At 47.4% G+C, this 22,582-nt stretch overlaps 1 protein-coding gene across 6 annotated transcripts in view; it reads left to right on the top strand.

The window, feature by feature from the left end:
• Nucleotides 1-21,228: 21,228 nt before the first annotated feature.
• MACF1 (microtubule actin crosslinking factor 1) overlaps nt 21,229-22,582 on the top strand; it is a gene marked incomplete at its 5' end in the record, with an annotated part of 344,512 nt that continues 343,158 nt past the window's right edge. For all 6 annotated transcript variants that reach the window (XM_081226357.1, XM_081226358.1, XM_081226355.1 and 3 more), the window contains one exon: nt 21,229-21,448. In XM_081226357.1, coding sequence (XP_081082483.1) covers nt 21,229-21,448 — 220 coding nt within the window. The remainder of the gene's footprint in view (nt 21,449-22,582) is intronic.

Raw genomic sequence — 22,582 nt, 5'->3', positions numbered from 1 at the left:
GTTGTGGCTCGTGGGCTCTAGAGCGCAGGCTCAGTAGTTGTGGCGCATGGGCTTAGCTGCTCCACGGCATGTGGGATCTTCCTGGACCAGGGCTCGAGCCCATGTCCCCTGCATTGGCAGGCAGATTCTTAACCACTGCACCACCAGAGAAGTTCCAGATCTATATACTTTAAAATGTGTGCTTTTTATTTGTAATTTTGCCTCAATTTAAAAACATTTTGGGGGGGCTTCCCTGGTGGCGCAGTGGTTGAGAATCTGCCTGCCAATGCAGGGGACACGGGTTCGAGCCCTGGTCTGGGAGGATCCCACATGCCGCTGAGCGGCTGGCCCCATGAGCCACAATTACTGAGCCTGCGCGTCTGGAGCCTGTGCTCTGAAACAAGAGAGGCCGTGATAGTGAGAGGCCCGTGCACCGCGATGAGGAGTGGCCCCCACTTGCCACAACTAGAGAAAGCCCTCGCACAGAAACAAAGACCCAACACAGCCAAAAATAAATAAATTAAAAAAATATATATTTTGGTTTATGGGACTCCAAAGCTTACATTTTTGAAAGGTATTGAATCCACATCTATCTATCTATCAGTATTCTTTAGTTAGAGCATTGTATTTTGAAGATTTCTCCCAATCTTGGCTTGCCTATTCACTTTTTAAACAGTGTCTTTTGATTATTTATCAATGGAAATAAAAAATAAATTCTGTCCTTTGAGGGACTTCCAATTTAATCATAATTCAAAACAAAATAGGATAAATACAACTGGAGAGCCACTTTATTTTATTTTATTTTCATTTTTTGGGTAGCACAGCTTGCAGGATCTTAGTTCCCCAACCAGGGATTGAACTCGTGTCCCTTGTAGTGGAAGCGTGGAGTCTTAACCCCTGCACCACCAGGGAAGTACCCCCTTGCAGAGGCACTTTAAAAGGCTCAGAAGAGGAGCTCTTTCCTGAATTACCCTCTACCGAGCTTTATAGTTAAGTCACTTAAGCCTATCTGACTGATGTCCTAACATGAAGGGGGTTTTGGAGTGGATCATGTCTAAGTTTTCTTCCAACACTAAAGTTCATTGATCTATGAACTTCCAGCCCATCCAATGCAGTTGCATTGAGGCCTTGAAAGACAGGGCAGGATTTCCACTGGTAGACTTGTGAGAATGGCTATTCTGGCAGAGCATTGCATGGGCAAAGGTGTGGTCACTGGAAGCACAAGCTCTGCTCAGAGAAGAGCAAGAACTCCGTCTTTAGAGTGAAGGTTAGATGTGTGTTGGGGAGCAGTGGGGAGAAAACTGAAAAGGTGGATGGGGCCCAACTGGGGCCACGACTGCCAGGCTAAAGACTCTTACCCAAGAGTACAGGGTTCTAGAAATATCTGGGAAAGAGGGGTCAGCAGAAGGAAGGCAAACAGGCAATAAATTTAGTCCTTCCCTATGTGCATGTGCTTATTAGTGCTTACCTATGGGAGAAAGTTCACAGATCTGAAAGATGCTGCAGTCTTACTCAACATCAGTGCTGTATTTGACCTAAAGCAGGTTTCTAAAGGTTATCCTTGGTCATATGAAAGACAGTCGCATGAGGATCAGGCTTTCAAAAGGAATTTAAAACAGCATTTCCTAAGTGTGCTGTAAAGAATTGCTTCTATGGGATGTCAGTAGGTATTCTTTGGGGGAGTTGTAAGAGGTCAAATACATTAATGCTGAGTAAGCTGAGTTATTATTTTTTAACTGTAGAACGTCTTAGAACCTTAACTATGCTAATATGTTTTGTGAATCTCCAAGAGAAGGATAGACTATAGCGTTGCCCTATTGTATTTGGAGACAGAACCCATTTTTGATGAAGCATCTCCTGGGTCCCATGTTCTATTATACACAGTTTGGAAAATAAAGAGATAGAAATTTCTTATCCACAAGGATGAAGAAGAGATTGGCCAACCTACTTTCATTTACCTAATATTTTTATTCAAGACATGGGATTAAGCATGAAACAAAGTACAAGATACTCTATTGGGCTTTGTGGAAGAGTTAAAGATGATAGAGCATGGCCCTGCCCTCATGGAGCTCACAGTACAGTGAGAGAGAAAATATGGGCAAAAATAAATAGTTCATGGTAGAAAGTACTTTTCAGTTTCATGAGGGAAACACATCTGCCTCGAGAGTGATTCTGCTGCCCCACTGGTGCCTGCAGGTTTGGGCACTGAAATGGCAGAGCTGACCAGGCTCTTGTTTGAATCCAGAACTACTTGTTTGAATCCATGAAGAGAAATAGAGCATTTTTATGCCTCTCCTAGGAGCTATTGAAACTTTCACATTACCAGGATCACCAGTCTGGCTGGAGCCACAAACACAGCATTCTTTGCTGTTTTAGAACACAAAGCTGCTTCCCCTCGGGGCTTTACTTTGCAGCCACTGAGAATCTAAGGCTTTTGCTGACCTACATGTTTCTATGGGCCAACTGGCTCACTCTGTAGGGCTTCCACAAGAATGGGCTGGGAGCTTAACTCTGGGTCATGTCCTGATTAGGGGTTTCTCAAGAGGAGGAATGAGCTAGCTGTTTCCTGAGATGAGAGAGGGGAATTTTTTTTTTTCTTACTGTAACTACTCGGAACAGTGTGTGCTAAAGCAGAGTTTTGTGCTGGGAGAGAGAGAACATTTCTGCAGTGATGTAGCAGGATCCTTAAGGATTCTGCCAATAGCTCCTTTTCTGGTGTCACATCCAATCTTTGTTGTGGCCAACACTTCCTGGAAATCAAACACAAGTTTTGAAACAGAGATAGCAAGTCCAAACTCCTATGGTAATGTAAGAACTAGCAATACAAGCCTTTTGTCGGTATAAATACAGTCATTGCAAGAGGAGCAGGACCTATGGTCAGCTCATTACAGTGTCATTTCATAAGCTCATCAAAGGGTCAGGGGATGCCTAGCTCCAGCCAATCGTTACCAAGCAGAAGTGCAGGCCAGGATGACTTAGCTTCCAGTGTTATATGAGAAACCAGAAGTCTACATTTTTATGGGAAATATGTGATTTTCAAGTGTTGCCTTTAATTTTTTAAAGGATGTGGAACAACTTCCACTTCTGGAAAGATGGAATAGATATACTTTTCCCTATTCCTCCTACTAAGCACAGATAAAAATCCTGGACATTATATATTAAACAAACACAAGACTCTGAAAGAGAAGAAAGCAGATGGGCTAGGGACATCAAGACCCAAGGAATGACTCAGCAGTGAGTTCCCTGAGTTTTCTTTTTGCCTCATATATGTCAGCCTGGGTACTGGAGAAGCCAGCAACCCAAAAATGCCAATGGGTACAGGCAAAAGTCCCAAGAGAAAGCCTGCTTTCTCTGGTCAAAGTACCAGAAAAGGAGCAGCCTAGAAAGACAGACAATCCTTAGACAATATTCCCTCTACTCCAGCCCCTCCTCTATACTCATCAGCAAAGGTCAGGTGGAAAGCCTAGACCTCTACCCTCCCCAGGCTGTAATGAGGCATTTCTCCTCCCCTCTAGAGTGGTGCCAGAAGAGGCCTAGATATCCACTCAGGATTTTCACCACTGATCAGCAATAACAAGGTCATCTCTCCCCACAGTGCCAATGGAGGAAGTGAGGAGGACCTCTTTCCTCTCTCAGCCAGTGTGATATCAGTGAAGACGTAATAGGACACCTGAACTCCCACCCCTTCCCAGAAATAGGTGTTAACAGAGGCCAAGTGGAGAACCTGGACTTCCACACCCACCTGGCAGTAATGGGGCAGCATTCCCCCTTTCCCACAGAAGCAATGTTAGAGGAGGCCTCCTAAAACATAAGATATAAATGAGATCCAGAGTCTTACAACACAGTATCCAAAATTTCCACGTCTTAATCAAAGGTTACTTGTCATCCTAAGACCAGAAACATCTGAACTTGACTAAGAAAAGATAAACTATAGACCCCAAAACCAAAATGACACAAACACTATCATTATTGGAAAAGGATTTTGAAACAACCATCATAAAAATGCTTCAATGTGTTCAATGACAAACACACTTGAAACAAATGAAAAAATAGAAACTCTCAGCAAAGAAATATAAAGCCTCAGCCAATAAATAAGAACCAAGTGGACATTTTAGATATAAAAATATACAGTAATGGAAATTAAAACTCAATGCATGGTGCTTCCCTGGTGGCACAGTGGTTGAGAGTCTGCCTGCCGATGCAGGGGACACGGGTTCGTGCCCCGGTCCGGGAAGATCCCACATGCCGCGGAGTGGCTAGGCCCGTGAGCCATGGCCGCTGAGCCTGTGCGTCCGGAGCCTGTGCTCTGGAACGGGAGAGGTCACAACAGTGAGAGGCCCGCGTACCGCAAAAAAAATAAATAAATAAAAATTCAACGCATGGGCTCAACAGCAAAATGGAGAGGAGAGAGGAAAAAAATCTGAACTTGAAGACAGAAAGTGAGTAATTACTCAATCTGAACAACAAAAAAAGATAGACTGGAAAACAACAAAGCAAAACAAAACCAAAAAACCAATACATTCCCTCAGGGACATGTGGAACTATAACATGATCTAACATTCATGTCATCAGAGTCACAGAAGAAGAGGAGAAAGAGTATTCAAAGAAATAATGGCTGAAATTCCCCCCAAATTTGGCAAAAAAAACCCCATAAACCTACAGATTCACAAAGCTGAGCAAACCTCAAAAGGATATTTATGTCAAGACACATCAGAGTCAAACTTGGGAAAATTAAAGTCAAAGGAAATAATCTTGGAAGCAGCCAGGGAGAAATGACACATTATTTATAGAGAGAAAATGATTCAAATGATGGCAGATTTCTTGTCAGAAACCATAGAGGCCAGAAGAGTAGCACAAGATTTTTCAAATGCTAGAAGAAAAGAACTGTCAATCTAGAATTATACCTGGTAAAAATATCTTCAGAACTGAGGGAAAAAAATCAAGACATTCCTAGATGAAGGAAAACTAGGAATTAATTTCCAGCAGACTTACCCTATAGGGATTGCTAAAGGAAGTTGTCTAAACAGAAAGGAAATAGTAACAGAAGGAATCTTGGAACACTGGGTAGGAAAAAAGAACAACAAAAATATAGGGACTTCCCTGGTGGTGCAGTGGTTACCAATGCAGGGGACACAGGTTCGATTCCTGGTCCAGGAAGATCCCACATGCCTCAGAGCAACTAAGCCCATGTGCCACAACTACTGAGCCTGCACTCTGGAGCCCGTGAGCCACAACTACGGAAGCCCGCGTGCCTAGAGCCCGTGCTCCGCAACAAGAGAAGCCACTGCAATGAGAAGCCTGCGTACCGCAATGAGGAGTAGCTCCTGCTCGCCTCAACTAGAGAAAGCCCCACATGCAAGGGGCTTTCGACGAAGACCCAACACAACCATAAATAAATAAATAAATAGAAAATTTAAAAAATAATAAATAAAAAAACAAAAGTGTGTGGACCAAACAAAATATGTTTTTAACCTGAGTTTTTCTAGACCAAACACTGGTATTTTCTACCTCTTGCCACTCAATACCTTACAAATCAACATCTATTACTGAGCGCTTCAATGCAAGGGTTCCCTTGCCTCTCCAGTATCTGACAGGGAATACAAATAGGTCAGTGTTTACCAGTGAAGTCATGTAGAGGCCTGGTGGAGAGGAGGTAGAGGCTCTGACCTCCCCCATAATAGCATAATTCAGATTGTCTCTTGCTAAACATATCTGGAGCCATTCCCTCTCCTTGTGGTCCAAAGAGTAAGCACATAAAACCAGCCAACCTTAGGTTATATCCTCTCTGTCCTAGAGAACAAATGCTCCAGGACATCAGAGAAGAAAGTCTGGACCAGGGGCGATTACTCTTTGTATCATTCAGGTTGTTATTTCTCTATATATATATTGTTTCCCTATTAAACTGTGAGCTGGAGGGCAGGACTTTCCGAAGTCTTTCTAACCCTCTCCATCCTTACAATACAGCAGTTACTCAAGGATCCTTTGCCACTGATGAATTGTAATGCCATTTGTTCAGGGGGATACACAGCTATTGATGATATGAACGGCCAGTTCATATTTAAGAACAAGTTGGTGAGTGGACTTGTTTTACATGAAGAGAGTAGGTAAAATACTTAGATAGAAGCCTTTCATGTCCCAGACCAACCTACTTGGCTTCAGACAATTTACATTTTAGCAACCAAAGACCACTTCTAGGAATAGAGCCTAAAGAAATAACAGCATACCTACATAAAAATGCATGTAGAAGAATATTTGTTGTAGCACCGTTTGGATTTAACAAATTGCAAATCATCAAAATGTCAAAGAGGAAATAGTGAAATAGATTATGGCATACCCCAAATGTCATACTAAGTAGCCATAAAAAAGGAGAGGCAGACCTTGAAAATTTTCTATATTAAAAGAAATGCAAGACGTCTAAAATAATGAACAAAAACATGATTGGCGAAAGATTAAAAAAAAAGAAAATGCAAGCTTCAGAGTTCAGGTATATTACATGCATATATTCTCTTTGAAATTATCTATATAAATATAAATATTTATGTGAACTTGGGAAAAAGTCTGGAAGATACACAATAATACTTTGACAGTAATGTATTTTGGGATCTAGGACTAGAGGCAAATTTTTACTTCTTACTTCAGGGAATTTTTTTTTAACTAGTAGGATTTAAAGAAATACACTTAGACCCATGTAAAGATGCTCACTCTCACCCACAGTAAGAGCAATGCAAGCTAAAACTAAACTGGCATTTGATTTTTCACCTTTCAGACTATCAAGGATCAAAGATTTTGGTAATATTGTTTTGGTCAGAATATGGTAAGCAAATCTTCTCATACACTTCAAGAAGGAGTATAAATTGGTGCAAGCTCAATGCTGAGGCAATTTGGCGATATCTATGAAAATTATAAATGCATATACCTTTTATAGCTTTTGACCCAGGAATTTCACTTATATAAATTTATATTTCAGATATGACACATGTGAGAATTGACATATATGCAAGGTTATTCGTGGCAGCACTGCAATAGCAAAAGATTTGAAATCACCTAAAAGTCCACCAATAGGGTACTGGTTAAATTAATTATGATACAACCGTACAATGGAACAACATGCAGGTGTTTATTAAAAATAAATTGATTATTTTGGTCAAGAAATGTAATGTGTTGATTGGCTTAGGCTTAGGTTACAAGATCCCTCCCACTAGGTTGGGGAAGAAGCCCTGAGCTTGAATCCTGGACCTTTGTCTCTTTCCTGTAACCAAGCCTTACCTTGGGCCAGCTCTGGGCACTTGGTCCCTGCCTTGTACTCTTGTCTGATTTCACTTCAATGCCTTCCCTCTGGGCTTTGACCAGCCCTCTCAGAGGCTAGAGTCTATTCATCCATCCATTCAATAAATATTTATTGAGCACTATTATGTGCCAGATGGTATGCTGGAGACTGGGGTATAGCAGTGACCAAACAGGCACAAGCTGCCTTCATAGAACTTACAATCTCCCTTGGAACCAGTCCCCATGGCTGAGCTCCATTTTCTGCTGCTTATGTCCACAGTCCCTTGCCCAAATGAGAAAAGATCTGCAAAGCATCTATCTTTATTCCTGATACCTAAAAGACAGTGTGGCATCATAGAACATAGTCAGTTTGGGGAGCTTATGACTTCCCTATGGCACTTACAAGCTATGAGACCTTGCACAAGCCACTTATGCTTTCTGAGCCCTAATTTCCTCATCCGTAAGATGGGATGATGACAACACATACCTTGTAGGGCTGTAAGGACTGAATATACTGAAATTTGCGAAGCATGTGGCACCACACCGTGCCTGAACAGTAAGGGTTCAACACACGGTAGATGTTTGAGTTTTGTATGCCAGAACCAGGAGCCTTGTGCAGAGGGCTTGGAAGGGAGAGTGACTCAGCATGCAGGAACTGGGACAAGAGAACAGAAGAGCGGAAAGGAGAAGCAGGCTCTAGGCAGCTGTCCCCAGCCGGAGCACAGGAGCTCAGAGCGGATGGAGAAGCGGCAGACGGTGGGCAGCAGCCCTCCCAGGATCACCTCTGCTCTGGGGGGTGTCTGAGAGCAACTAGCAAAGAAGAGTGGGCAGCAGGACTGAGACAGCCCATGGGTCCCAGGAATCCAGATGGCGAAGGGACAGGGGCTACAGAAGGCTGGAACAGAGGCAGCCGAGCCTGCCGCCACCAAGTCCCCTACCTTCATCCCTGCTTACCCTTCTTCCACTCTACAGCCGGTCCCTGCTGCTTCTTCAGGAGCCTCACATCATCTGTACGCCATTCTTTCCAACCTCCCCCTCTTTATTACTTCTTTCAGATCCTGCTTAAAAACAAATAAGCAAACAAACACCCAACTCCACACCCCCTCTGTCACTACCCTATCATTCTTCCTTCCCTTCACTGCCAAACTTCTCTGTCTCCTTCCCACTCCTCCACTCGCTCCAGCCTGGCTTCTCCCTGCAAAAATCTGCTGAGGACTTCCCTGGTGGCACAGTGGTTGAGAGTCCGCCTGCCAATGCAGGGGACACGGGTTCGTGCCCCGGTCCGGGAAGATCCCACATGCCGCGGAGCAGCTGGGCCCGTGAGCCATGGCCGCTGAGCCTGCGCATCCGGAGCCTGTGCTCCCCAACGGGAGAGGTCACAACAGTGAGAGGCCCGCGTACCGCAAAAAAAAAAAAAATCTGCTGAGCCTGCCCCTGCCCAATCACCAAGAACAATAGAAGACTTGCTGTGCATCCTGGTGCAGGCCTTCTATGTCTCTGGACCTCTAGTGTACAAATGAGAAACGAGAGGTAGCTGGTTTCCTTGTGCAGCAGAAGAGGGATAGAGGGCCTCACACTGCCTCCCCATGTAACAGGAAACAGTAGAATGATAAGGAACATCTGCACTGCATTTCGTGTCACAATGGGACAGAATATGTTCCCTGCTCAGAGCCCTTTAGCGGTTTTCCAGTCACACTGGGAATGAGCCTCAAACTGCTTGTACAAGGCCTCCCAGGGACTATAGCTCCTGCCCTTCTCTTCAGCCAGCCTCGTCGTCTGTCACACCACCCACGTACCCCTCGCTCCTTTCTGTCCCTCCTGGCTCTCCTCAAACACACACAACGTACTCTTGCCACCCCTGCTTCGGCACTTTTACTTACTGTTTCCTTTGCCTGAAACGTTTTTCCTCTACGTTCTCCAGTGCAGAATCTACTAGCCCCCAGTGGCTCCTGAATACCTGAAACGTGGCTCCTCCAAATTGAAATGGGCCATAAGTGTAAAATGTACACGGAATTTTGAGGACTCAGTTCACAAAAAAAAGAATTTTAAATATCAAATGAATACTTTTGATATGGACTTAATATTTGGGGTATGTTAGCTATGTAGGATTGTTGTGAGGACCTAATATGATGATATTCGAAATATATTATTGAAATAGATTGTTAAAGTTAATTTTACCTGTTGCTTTTTATTTTTATTTTTTAAATAGACTTTTTTTTAATAGCAGTTTTAGATTCACAGCAAAATTGAATGGAAAGTACAGAGAGTTCCCGTATACTTCCTGCCCCCATAAACGTGCAATCTCCTCCACTATCAACGTCCCGCATCCTGTTACCTTCAGTACAGTACCTACCTACATAAACACATCATCATCATCCAAGGTCCTTAGTTTACATGAAGGTTCAATTTTAGTGCTGTACATTCTATGAGTTTTGACAAATGTGTAATGACATGTGTGCACTATACAGAAGAGTTTCACCGCTCTAAACATCCTCTGTGCTCTGCGGATTCTTCCCTTCCTCCCCCATAACCCTTGGCAACTACTCTGCTTTTTTACATTTCTAAGGTGCTACTAGGAACTTTAAAATCGCAGGTGTGGCAGCAGTACATTTCTATTGGACAGCACTGCTCTGGATGGTCACAGGGCTGCTCTCTTCCTCTGTTCAAGTCTCTGTTCAACTGTCACCTCCTCCATGTGTCTCTCTCTGACTACCCACCCTGTTTCAAACACTAGCTCCCGTGGGAGTTTCCTGGCAGGCCAGTGATTAGGACTTGGCGCTTTCACTGCTGTGGGCTGGGTTCAGTCCCTGGTAGGGGACCTGGCTCCCAAACTAAGATCCTGGCCCTGCATGGCGCCGCCCACAAAAAAGAAAGAAAGAGGGCTTCCCTGGTGGCGCAGTGGTTGAGAGTCCGCCTGTCGATGCAGGGGACACGGGTTCGTGCCCCGGTCCGGGAAGATCCCACATGCCACGGAGCGGCTGGGCCCGTGAGCCACGGCCGCTGAACCTGCGCGTCCGGAGCCTGTGCTCCGCAACGGGAGAGGCCACAGCAGTGAGAGGCCCGCGTACCGCAAAAAAAAAAAAAAAAAAAAGAAAGAAAAGAAAAAGCAGCTCCCACTCTCACGTTTTCCTTTCTACTTTATTCTTCCTCATAGCAGTTATTATTAATTGCACTATACTGCAAATTTAGCTATTTGTTTAATATCTGTCTCCCCTATTAGAATTTAAGTTTTATGAGGGCAGAAATTTCTTTGGTCTTGTTTATCACTGTATCCCCAGCTCCTCTCACAGTACCTGGCACACAGTAGGCTCCCAATAAGTACTTGTTTAATTAATTAATAAGTGTAATTGTCACGAAATCCAAAGGTCTCTTGAGTCAAGTAACTGAAATGACGACAGGGACGACAGGAACGAAATGATGACAGCAAGAAAAGCAACAGCAAAAGTGTCTCCTGGTAACTCTCTTGAGAGTAAGGAATCTTTACCAGTGTTCTTTGTGTCTCTGGTCTGAAGTGGTCCCAGGTCCATGCCAAAACCAGTCCCCATGGCCAGAGGAAAACCCATCACTGACTGGGTTAGGTGATGTCAATTTCATTCCTTTTCTTTTCTTTTTTTAAAATTATTTATTTATTTACTTATTTGGTTGCGCCAGGTCTTAGCTGTGGCATGCGGGCTCTTTTAGCTGCGGCATGCAGGATCTAGTTCCCTGACGAGGGATTGAACCCCGGCCCCCTCTGCATTGGGGGCACGGAGTCTTAACCACTGGACCACCAGGGAAGTCCCTTCATTCCCTTTCAGGTTTAACTTTTCAACCACTCCCTTCTTACTGAACGTGGCCTTTCCATTGTTCCATGACTCTCCTAGTTTTTCTCTTACCTCTCCGGGTTCTTCTCTTCCACCTAACCCTTAACTGTTGATACAGCTCAGGGCTCTGTCCTCAATCTTCTCTCCTCACTCTTCATACTTGTCTTGGGTGGGTACAACACGGATTCACTTTCGATCCTTATGCAGACAAATTCCCACATCTATTTCCAGACCTGGCCTTTCTCCTGAGCTCCAGGCCTGGAGACCTCCACTGGGTAGCCCAGGGGCACTTCAAAGGGAACGTATCTAAAAATGAACACAACATCTTTCTCCCAAACCTGCTCCTCCTTCTATGTAGCCTTAGAGAATGACACTATTAATCTACCTGAGACAGAGATCTGGAAGTCACTCTTTGGCACCTCTTCTCCCTCACCCCGCAAGGACTTCATCCTTAAGTCCTGTGGATGCCATTCTCTATACCTTTGATTCTGTGCACTTCTCCCCATCTTCACTGCTATCACTCTCATCCGAGATCTTGTCCAATCTTGCCAGGACACGTTTAAATGTCTTCTAACTGACACCTATTTGTGGCTTTCTCACACTCAATTTAGGCTCCCTCTAGTCTGTTCTCCTACAGCACCCAGAGTGATTTGTTTTCTAGAATGCATATTGGATGCAGTCCTTCCCTGTTTCAAATGTTAGAATGGCTACCATCAAAAAGACAAGTGATTACAAGTGTTAGGATGGGGAGAAAATGGAACTCTTGTGCACTGTTGATGGGAATGTAATTTGGTACAGCCACTACGAAAAACTATATGAAGGTCCCTCAAAATATTAAAATAGAACTACCATATGATACAGCAGTCTCACTTCTAGGTATACATCCAAAGGAAATGAAAACAGAATATAAAAGAAATATCTTCACTCCCATGTTCATTGCAGCATTATTTACAGTAGCCAAGATATGGAAACCATCTGAGTGTCCATCAATAGATGAATGGATAAAGAAGATGTGGTATATATATATATATATATATATATATATACATACAAGGGGATATTATTCAGCCATGAGAAAGAAGGGAATTCTGCCATTTATGACAACCTGGATGGACCTTGAGGGCATTATGCTTAGTGAAATAAGCCAGACAAAGACAAATACTGTACAGCATCACTTATGTGTTCAATCTAAAAAAAAAAAAAGGAAAAAAAAATAGTCAAACTCATAGAAAGAGAGAGTAGAAAAGTGGTTGCCAGGGGCTGGGGGGTGGGGGAAATAGGAAGAGGTTGGTAAAATGGTACGAACTTTCTGCTATAAAAAGAACACGTTCTGAAGCTCTAATGTAAAACATGGCGACTATAGTTGATAACGCTATATTGTATAATGGAAATTTTCTAAGACAGTATAACTTAAATGTTCTCACCCCTCCAAAAAATAAAAATAAAAAGACAAATATGTGAAGTGATGGCTGTGTTAATTAAATAAACGAGGGGAATCCTTTTCCAATATATGTGTTAATTAAATAAATGAGGGGAATCCTTTTACAATGTATATGTATACCAAATCACCATGATGCACACTTTAAATATCTTACAATTTTATTTGCAGTTAAACCTCAATAAAACTGAAAGTAAATCAACTGTCCAATGGCTTCACATGGAACTTGGAAGACAGTCTGAAACCCAACATTCTCCAGCCTCATTTTGGACAACTTATTCCCGTAGTGCTCTCTCTTTATGCCAATTATTCTGAACTTCTTCAATTCCTTGAGCACCCTGTCCTCTCAACTGCAGGTCTTTGTACATATTGATCTGGTTAGTCTCTTCCTCTGCTGTCCTCACTTCATTGATCCATTTGATTCAAGCTTTCATTCATTCAACAAGTATCTGTTGAAAGCCTGCCATGAGCTCGGCACCGTAGGGATACAGCAGTGAGGAGCACAGACACGGTCCTCCCTCTCATGAAGCATCCTGGAGAGGGAGACAAAAAATAAACCAGTAAACACATAAGCAAGATGATGGCAAAATAATAAATGTTAAGAAGGAAATAGGGCTTCCCTGGTGGCGCAGTGGTTGAGAGTCCGCCTGCCGATGCAGGGGACACAGGTTCGTGCCCCGGTCCGGGAAGATCCCACATGCCGCAGAGGGGCTGGGCCCGTGAGCCTTGGCCGCTGAGCCTGTGCGTCCGGAGCCTGTGAAGGAAATAAAACAAGGTTTAAAGGAAGTCGCTACTTTAGATGGGTGGTCAAAAACGCCTCTCTGTGAAGGTGACTTGCAAGCTGAGTCTTGGATGATGAAAAAGCCACCAGTTATGCATAGATTTTAGGCAGGGGGCAGGAGGGGGGTGGATTTCAGGCGACCAGAACAGCTTTGTGAAGCCCTAAGATGAGAATGAGATGTTTATTAAAGGAACAGGAAGGTCCGATTTGTTGGAATCCAGTGACCATGGGATCTTGAGATTAGGTCTAAGCAAGGTCCAGATTGTATAAAGCATTATGGACAATTATATGGAGTTGATATTTTATTCTAAGTGCAAATTGGAACTGTGTATGACATGATATGATTTATGTTTAAAAAGATTCACTTTGGCTGCTTCATGGATTGAAATGGGGTGGGAGCCAGAGTGGAAACAGATGATTCAGAAGGTGAGTGCAGCTGTCCAGGTGAGCGATGGATTAAGGTAGTAAGAGGAAAATGGAAGAAGTGGATGAATTCAGGATACATTATGGAGGGCTTTTGTCAGACCTTCCTGCTGGGGCTGAGGGGAATGAGAGAAAGAAAAATCAAGAGTAACTACTAGGGACTTCCCTGGTTGCACAGTGGTTAAGACTCTGTGCTCCCAATGCAGGGGGCCCGGGTTCCAGCCCTGGTCAGGGAACTAGATCCCACATGCACGTTGCAACTAAGAGTTCGCATGCCACAACTAAGGAGCTCACCCACCGCAACTAAGGAGCCTGTGTGCTGCAACTAAGACCCGGTGCAACCAAATAAATAAATAAATATTTAAAAAAAAATAGAGTAACTACTAGATCTTTGACTTGAGTAAGTGGGCAGGTAGTGGAGCCATTTTCTGAGATGGCCAAGACTGGGAGAGAAACAATTTTGTAGGTGGTAGGGGGCAGATATCAAGAGTTCTACGTGGGACATTTTGAGTTTGAGATGCCTATGAGACATCCAGGTAGTGATGGGGATGTCAAGGAGGCAGTGGGATGTGAGTCTGGAGCCAGGAGGAGAGAGATAGAGCTGGAGCGACAGATGGGACATAAGTCTGGATGTCATCAGTGTACGGATGGGGGGGAATCAATCAGAGAAAGATGGAAGGAAAACATTCTAGGCAGAGCTCAGAAATCTGTAAGGTCCCACCCAGTTTGGGGATTCTGTGCTACTTCCTCTATGTGGATACTTGAACTTTACAGGGCTCCAGCCTCTACCCATGCTCATGTTTCATCTTCACCTTTAGTCAGACACCTGTCTAATTCCAGAGGGTCCAGAGGAGGAGGTGGGGATAGAGGACAACAGTGGAAGGAACGGCCACTGTTGAAGAGCAAGCTTTTCCATGAAGCTGGATGACTGAAATTTTCCACTGGAACAAGAACCTAGAAGGACAAGGATGAAATGCCTGGTAAAAATACCTGGCCTCAAGCTTCTAGAAAGTGTCCCTTCTCTGTGCTCCCTTCCAGGGTATCCTGTACTTTCCCCATCTCAGCGTGAATCAGTAGAAGTATAATTGCCCTTTTGCTCGTCTATCTCCCACCTAGGCTGTGAGCAACACAAGGACAGGGGCTGTGTTTTTCTGGTTCATTTTAAAAGTGAATCAGCACAAAGCTTAGTGCTTGGCACTGAGTCGATGCTTAATTAGTGTTTGCTGAATGGAGAGTGAGTGTCATTCTTCTGATGTGTCTGGAAAGCTGGTGGCCCAAGCAGCAGTCTGGGAACCTAGTTCAGGACTCCAAATAGGATAAAAAGTTGTTCTGGCACCCCTCCAAGGAGAGAACTCTGCTCAAGTGTACAGGGTGTGAGGTTCCCTAGTTCCAAGGCCACTGACTTCTGGAGGGAATCGGCAGAGACCTCCAGTTGGTGAAATAAGGGACAGTAGAGGGGAACACTTATCGGGCCCAGAGGACATTTCAGAAGGGAATAATTTTTTTTTTTAAGGCTGCGCTGTGTGGCATGCACGATACAGGATCTTAGATTCCCCGACCAGGGATCAAACCCATGCCCCCTGCATTGTGAGCTTGGAGTCTTAACCACTGGACAGCCTGGGAAGTCCCATAGAAGGCAATGATTTTTAAATGCCTGCCCCCTCTATCACCCTGTGAATCCTCAAGGACAAAGACCTGATCAGATTCACATCTGTGTTCCCAACAGAACTCAAAACTCTCCCCAGCGCATAGTATTCCTCAATAAAAAATTGCTGAAATGAATCGAAGCCCAGTAGCCCAAGGTTACTGGCCAGCTGCCAGCTGCAAAAAACTTGGCATGTCTCACCAGCAACTCAACCCCAGGGTAGCACTGCTGGAGCTGGAGCCCCAGGGAGACACAACTGAATGTCCTAAGTCCAGAAGCTTCCAGAAGCTCCACCTTCTCACAGCCCACAGCATGAATAATTCAGGACAGGATTGGTGGTCAGATTTGGGAAGGACACTGAGGTTGGAGAGGAGGAAAACCTTTCGATGTTCTCTAGTCAGAGAGGCTGGGACCGCAGGCGTCCTAGGGGACTTGACAGCCCTCCCCCATGAGCTCCCCTCAGCTGGCCCAAGGTCCTGCCCACAGATCCCGGCACCTATGGAGACTCAGCTTCATCTTTCAGCTGGTCTTCCCCCTTGGCACCCATGTTCCCGTCTCACCAGGGAAGGGTTTTTGCACTCATTTCTAAGTTGAGAGTGATTCCTTTATTGCTTCTTCAGCTTTTTGCCTCAAGGCATAAAGGAACTTTAGAATCAGGCTGAAGAATTCTCCTGGGCTGAGGCCTCTGCAGGTTTCTGTGGAGAGATATCCCACACAGGAACCTGCACTACCGGCCCAGGTACCGTTTAGGTTACAACTGTGGACTCCTGACCTTTCTCTGGAAGTCTAAGCGGTACCTGTAGTCCAAGGAAAAGAACACTTGACTGAGTCAGAGGACTTGGGTTCCTTGCTTTGGCTTCAGACAGTGGAGACTGATGGTTAGAGCATGAGGTTTGGAGGCAGGCCTGGCAAGCCTCAACACTAGTTTGCTTTGTGGGCTTTAGTAAGTCACATAACCTCTCAAAGTCTCTATTTCCTTATTTGTAAAATGAGGATAATAAAGGTACCTACTGTACAAGGTTATGGGGAGGATTTAACAAGATAATATATACAAAAATACCCAGGGCATTGTCTAGTTCTTAGTAGGAGTTTAGTAAGTGATAGTTCCTTTCCCTTATTTAATGGGGGAGAATGCATGCAAACAGAAATCTAGAAGGTTTCAGTGAGTGGAAATCATCCTTTCCCATCCCCACTGTCCCTCCCTGGGATCAGAGCTTCCTTACCTTTTGCTGGGACTATTGCAGTAGTCCCCCAGCATAACCATCCACACTTATCTTGAGCCTGTCCTTGGTTTCTTTCACTCTTCTGCTTTCCACCTTCCTTGGCTGCTCATAACCATAAAATTTAGACCAAATTTCTTTTTTTTTTTTTAAAGTACCGGTTTTTAAAGAAATATTTTATTTATTTATTTTTGGCTGTGTCGGGTGTTAGTTGCAGCCCGTGAGCTTCTCTATAGTTGAGGTGTGCGGGCTCAGTAGTTGTGGCAGGGGGGTTTGCCCGGTGGCATGTGGGATCTTAGATCCCCCACCAGAGATGGAACCCACATCCCCTGCACTGGAAGGCGGATTCTTTACCACTGGACCATCAAGGAAGTCCCTAGACCAAACCTCTTAGCTTGAAGCTCAAGGGCCTCAGTAATTTGGACCAACGCACATTTCCCCAATAGTTACAGTGAAAAAGAACACAGGACGCGGGGTGTGAAGACACGGATTCCAGTCTTGGATTGGCTCCTTTCTTCCCAGATGACTGAATAAATCATCTAATCTGTTTCCACATCCAGAAATTGAAGTATTGATCTTAACACTGCCTCATGGGATGCACTATGATTTACAGCTAATTGTCCATCTTTATTGCTAACCCAGTGGAGCCAGTGGGCAGGGACCATATGCATCTTGCTCATCACTGTATCCTTAGCGCCAGGCACAGGGCCTGGCACAGGGTACATATTTGTTGAATGAATGAATGAATAGCATGGTGAGGATTAGGTGCGGCATGACCCAGGTGAAGCAGCTTGCACGGTCTCCAGGAGGCACGCCCAAATGGTAGCTGTTGCTGTGCAGACTACTAGTGAAGTGACTTTAGACAAATACCCTTCCTTCTCTGGACATGTACATGGATCTGTACTAGGAGAGCATTGAAGGCACTCTTTCTTGGCTCTTATTTACTGGATCACTAGGCAGAGCATACAGAAGGAGCTCAATAAATGTTTCTCAGTGGATGAAGCCTCTTCCAAGGCTCTGAATGGGGCTACTGCTGTCTAAACCAGAGTCTGAGTTTCTTCCTGGGGCCTGGTTCCCCTCTGCCCTTTACCCCGCGGGGAAGACGGGGCCTCCTTCTGGTCCCTCCTACATTCAGTTCCCGAAGCCCGGCGTGTAAGTGGACCGGTCGCAGGGCGCTCTCGGAGGGGGAGCAGGAGCCCCAGAAGTAGGGACGGAATATGGGTTTAGGGGAAGCAGGCAAAAGGGGGGCAGGCAGGGGGACGGGCTGTTCGAGAACCGGGTCCGGGCTGAGAGACAGCCCCGCAGCCTGGGAGAGCGACCCGGGGACCTGGGGTGAGGAGCTCCAAGGGGGCGGGCCGCGTGAGCCAGGCCCGGGTCAGCGAGCGGCCGCGGGGCCGGGACAGAGAGGGCGCCGGAGCCGAAGGCGGGGAACGTGGGGGTGTGAGTTGGCCCCGGGGACGCGGGCGGCCTCAAGGGAGGAGTCACGGGGGAAGGACCCTGAGAGAGGGCGCGGGGTCAGTACGGAAGGCTTGTGGGCTCGAGGAAGCTGCCGCGGGTGGGGTGCAGGGCGGGGAGCGCGCATCGGGGAGTGGGGGCGGCGTCAGCGCCGGGGGTGGGGGAGCGAGTTGGGCGGCTGCGCCGGCTCCGCTTCAGCCGCCGCCTCTAGGGCGCGGGGGGCGGGGGGCTCGGCGCCGCGAGCTCGGCCATTGTGGGAGCCGCTCCCCTCGGCTCCGCGGCGCTCCCGTCCGCTGCGCTTCTGACCGGGGCGCGCCGAGCCGCCGCCGCCTTCGCTGCCGCTGCCGCTGCCGCAGGTCCTCCGCCGCTCCGGCTTCCAGGGTAAGGCGCGGGGCGCGGGGCTGGCGGCAGGCTCCCCGCCCGGCTGCACGGGGTGCGCGGCGGCGGCCGGGGCGCGGTGCCTGATCTCGCGGGGCGGCCGCGCCCGAGCCCGGGTAGCGGGCCGCAGCGGGAGGGCGGGTTGACCGGCACAGGCATCGCGGCCGTCCGGGCCTCGCACCTGCAGTCCCGGCGGCGGGCAGCGCCGAGCGCGCGGACCCGGGGTTTCCCTCAGCGGGCGCTGCCCGGGCCAAAGGGAGGCGTGTTCTCCGGGAAAATGGGACACCGAGCCCGCCCGGGCCGGGCGAGAGACCTGCGGGGGCGGGCAGGGGCGGGCGGGGAAGGTGGCTTCACGGTCCCAGGTCTCGGCAGCTGGCCCAGGCGCCTGCTGGGTCCCTGGTCGCGCGTCCGCATGGCGCGGCCCCGCTCTTTGTCAGCCGCGCGCGGCGGGCACGCGGACCCACCCGCGTCGCCCCTGGCTCTCGGTGCGCCCCTCCCCTACCGTGGGGAATGGGACTAGAGGCAAGAGGGAGGGAGGCCCGCCACCGGAGAGCTGCAGGTGAGGTGCCCGTCGCCGGCCTGGCCTGCGACCTTCGGAACGGATTGGGGGCGTGGGCACGCGCTCCAGTAAATTGGGAACTGATGGAGTGGCTCAGGTGACCAAGGGGTGGGGCGGCAGCCCCGAGGTCAAACAGGTGTTTGTGAGGGTCCGGAGACTGACCCGGGTCGAGCCAAGGAGGGACGGGTTCTCAGGCAGGAGGCCTTGGCTGAGCGGGCCTTTGTAGTAAAATGGGCGTCTCGGGGAGGGAGCAGGTGGTCTGAGAGGAGAGGCGTTTTCCTGCCCCGGGCTGAGGGTAGGGATGGAAGCCCGGGCTGAATTTCCCTGCGATGGGGCATTCGTTCATGCACCTGACTAGGCTATACGAAGTGGAAGGCAGGCACCAGAAGGTAATGGGGGTTACATGCTAGGATAAAAGGCAAAGCTGTGCCAGGACCTGGGTCCTTTCCTTTCTGCCTTCTGGGGCTGGATTCCTTCTTGATCTTGCACGGGAAGAAGGCCCAAATGCTGCTGGCACAGGAGGTGCCCTGGCAGTGCTGTTCTGCCTGCTGGAGGCCGCTTAGAAGCCTTCTGCACCGTTGGATGTTTCTTTTGTTATCTCTCCTCACTCTGTGCCTATGGTAGGGATCTGCCAGTGACCCAGGAGGTGCTTCTGACCCTTGCTGCCTCCAGGCTGAGATTCCCAGAATCCAGGAGGGGCTGTGACCAGAGACCCATGGTGTCTGGCCGTTTAGGCCACCTCCCAGTCTCCACACAGCCCTGTGTGCAGGTATTCCCCATAAGGGAGAGGCGATAATCTCCTGCCCTCCCTGGACCCTGGAGCCAAAGTGAGAGTTGGTTACTTGGGCTGGATTTGGGGCTTGCAGGGAGGCTGGTAGCTGCGGGCATGCGCCATCGGGGGGCTCTGACGAGGCTGTTGGGGTGGTGGGCCGTGTGCAGCAGACGTGGTTCCGGGCAGTGAGCTTGGCCTGGCCGAGGGAAGGCCGCCCAGTCTGGCTAGTGGAGCCCAGCTGGCCCCAGAGTGGTTGTATTTCCACTCAGATCCCTCCACTGGCTAAACTGACCAGAAAAATGGACTTTCTGTACCACCTCGCCCACCCCCACGCTGTGCCACTTACTTCCACAACAGCCCCTGGAAAAGAATAGGCAAATGAACATTTTATCTAATGCCTGTTTTATGCCACGCATGGCACCAGCCAGTGTTTTACATTTGCATTTTGCTGTGTTCTTAAAACGTCAACTTAGAAGTTGAAATATTACCCCATTTTGCAGATGGGGAAACTGAGTCTCTGAGAAGTGAAATGACTTGCCCCAGATCACACCAGTTTTTAGTGGCCAAAACGGAAGCTATACCCAGCTCTGTCTTACTTCAAGTTTAGTGCTTTTTCTAATCTCTGTCTTTTGCCAGAGACAGTACAGGAGAAATCAAGAATTTCTGCCTATTCTAACTCATGCTTTATTGCATGCCTACCACTGAGATTGTGCTTTAGCTTTTTGAAAATACTTCCCATCTGTTGCCCCATTTTATCCTTATAACATTCCCAGGAGGTAAGTAGAACAGGAATGTAATAATAGATGCTGTTTGTTGAGTGCTTATTGGACACCGGGCTCTGTTAAGCACTTTACCTGCATGATCTCATATATTCCTTGCAAACAACCCTGTGAGGTAGGTGCTATTACATTCCCATTTTATAGATGAGGATGCTGAGGCTCAAAGAGGTTAAATGGCTTCCCCAGGGTCACTACAGCTAGTAAATGATGGGGTAGAATTTGAATCCATATCTATCTGTAAGACTTGAAAGCTTAATCCTCCACAAGTACTAAGTAAGAAAAATAGTGGTTACTAATAGCTAACTTTTTTGGTGGGGGGGCCTCATGGCATGTGGGATCTTAGTTCCCTGACCCCGGATCAAACCCATGCCCCCTGCAGTGGAAGCGTGGAGTCTTAACCACTGGACTGCCAGGGAAGTCCCTAATAGGAGCTAACTTTTACATAGTGTTTTAAGATTTATAGGCACCTTCATATATATTACTTCATGTGATTTCCCCCAAACCCCATGAGTTAGTTTTGTCATGTAGTATAATTATCCCCATTTTCCAGATAAGGAAACTGAGGTTCAGAGAGGTAAAGAAATCAAGTCAGTGCCAGAACCAGGACTAGAACCTCCGCTTCCCAAGTACCAGCGTCCCTTTTGTGACCCCTTCGGTCTGTTCACATGCACTCCTCTCCCCTACAGATCACTTCTCCCTGGGCCCTTCTGCTGCAGCCCCTGCCTGGGCCATGTCTTCCTCAGATGAAGAAACGCTCAGTGAGCGGTCATGCCGGAGCGAGCGGTCATGTCGGAGCGAGCGGTCTTACAGGAGTGAGCGGTCAGGGAGCCTGTCTCCCTGTCCCCCAGGGGACACCTTACCCTGGAACCTGCCACTGCATGAACAGAAAAAGCGGAAAAGCCAGGACTCGGTGCTGGACCCTGCGGAGCGTGCTGTGGTCAGAGTCGCTGGTAAGAAAGACCCCGAGTGAGCTGGAGACCAAGGGTGTGCTGGATGGGGGTGGGGGGGTGGAGGGGCCCTCCCCGGACTCTCTGACAGCTGGAGTCCAATTTGGTATTACTACTGGAATGATGATGAAAAGACATTAAAGAAAAATTTGGAAGAGGAAAGTCAGCCACTTCTAATGCCTGTGTGCTAAAGCCAGCCCCGTTTTCCTTTTTTTATCTTCTTCCCTGCCTTTGTCCACATGCAGTTATATTTTCCGTGTAGTCGCCTTCATGGCTCATGTACCATTCTGAATCTGACTTTTTTCACTTAACAACTCCTACATCGAAAAGATTTTCCATGTTACATCTTAGGCTTTATAGTTACCATTTTTAAAGGCTGTGTAATATTTCATGATTTAAAAATCCTACTAATTTTTCACTTTTTTTTTTTTGCCACAATGGACCATGCTGCAGCGAACATCTTTATGAATAACAATACTTGACTTCCACTGAGTTATTTCCTTGGAATAAAGTCCTTGGAGAAGGCAGTTTCACGCACATTGCCCTCTGAAAATGTGGTCCATGTTTACCCTGTCTGCAGGGCAAGGGCTGGGGCTGCTGCCCCTTTGCCAAGCAGCAGAGCAGTGCAGTGCAGTGGTCACAAGCCCAGACTTTGGAGTCAGAGAGGGGAGGTGCTGGACTGTGGCCCAGCCACCAACCAGCTGTGTGACTGTGGGCAAGTCTCTCACCCTGCCTAAGCCTCACCTTCCTCATCTTGAGAATGCTTCCTGTGCAGGGCTGTTCTGAGGATTAGATGAGATAACGTATGTAAAGCTCTTCGCAAGGTTCTTTGCTCTGTAAGGGGGAAGTGCTCTCTCTGCTGCTTCCACCAGAGGCATCCAGAGCTGCCTCCGTGGGTTGTGTTCAACATCTCAGCAGGTGCTGGTGCCAGAGTGCAGACAGAGAGACAGACAAAGCAGCGCCTGCAGGGAATTCAGTGACATCACCCACTTTCAGTCCATCACCAAGGCCTGTCCTGCTACCTCCTTTGTGTCCCTCTAACAAGGCACCCTGCCTGCCTCCACTTTGTCATCTCTCACCTGGACCTTCCAACCTCCATCCAATAGTTCTCTTCCTTCTGGTCTTGCCCCCCTTCCT

Source organism: Mesoplodon bidens, assembly GCF_964165515.1.
Source record: "Mesoplodon bidens genome assembly, chromosome: 2".
Lineage (NCBI taxonomy): Eukaryota > Metazoa > Chordata > Mammalia > Artiodactyla > Ziphiidae > Mesoplodon > Mesoplodon bidens.
The sequence above is the reverse complement of the archived record's forward strand: the minus strand, read 5'-3'. Positions and strand labels throughout refer to the sequence as shown.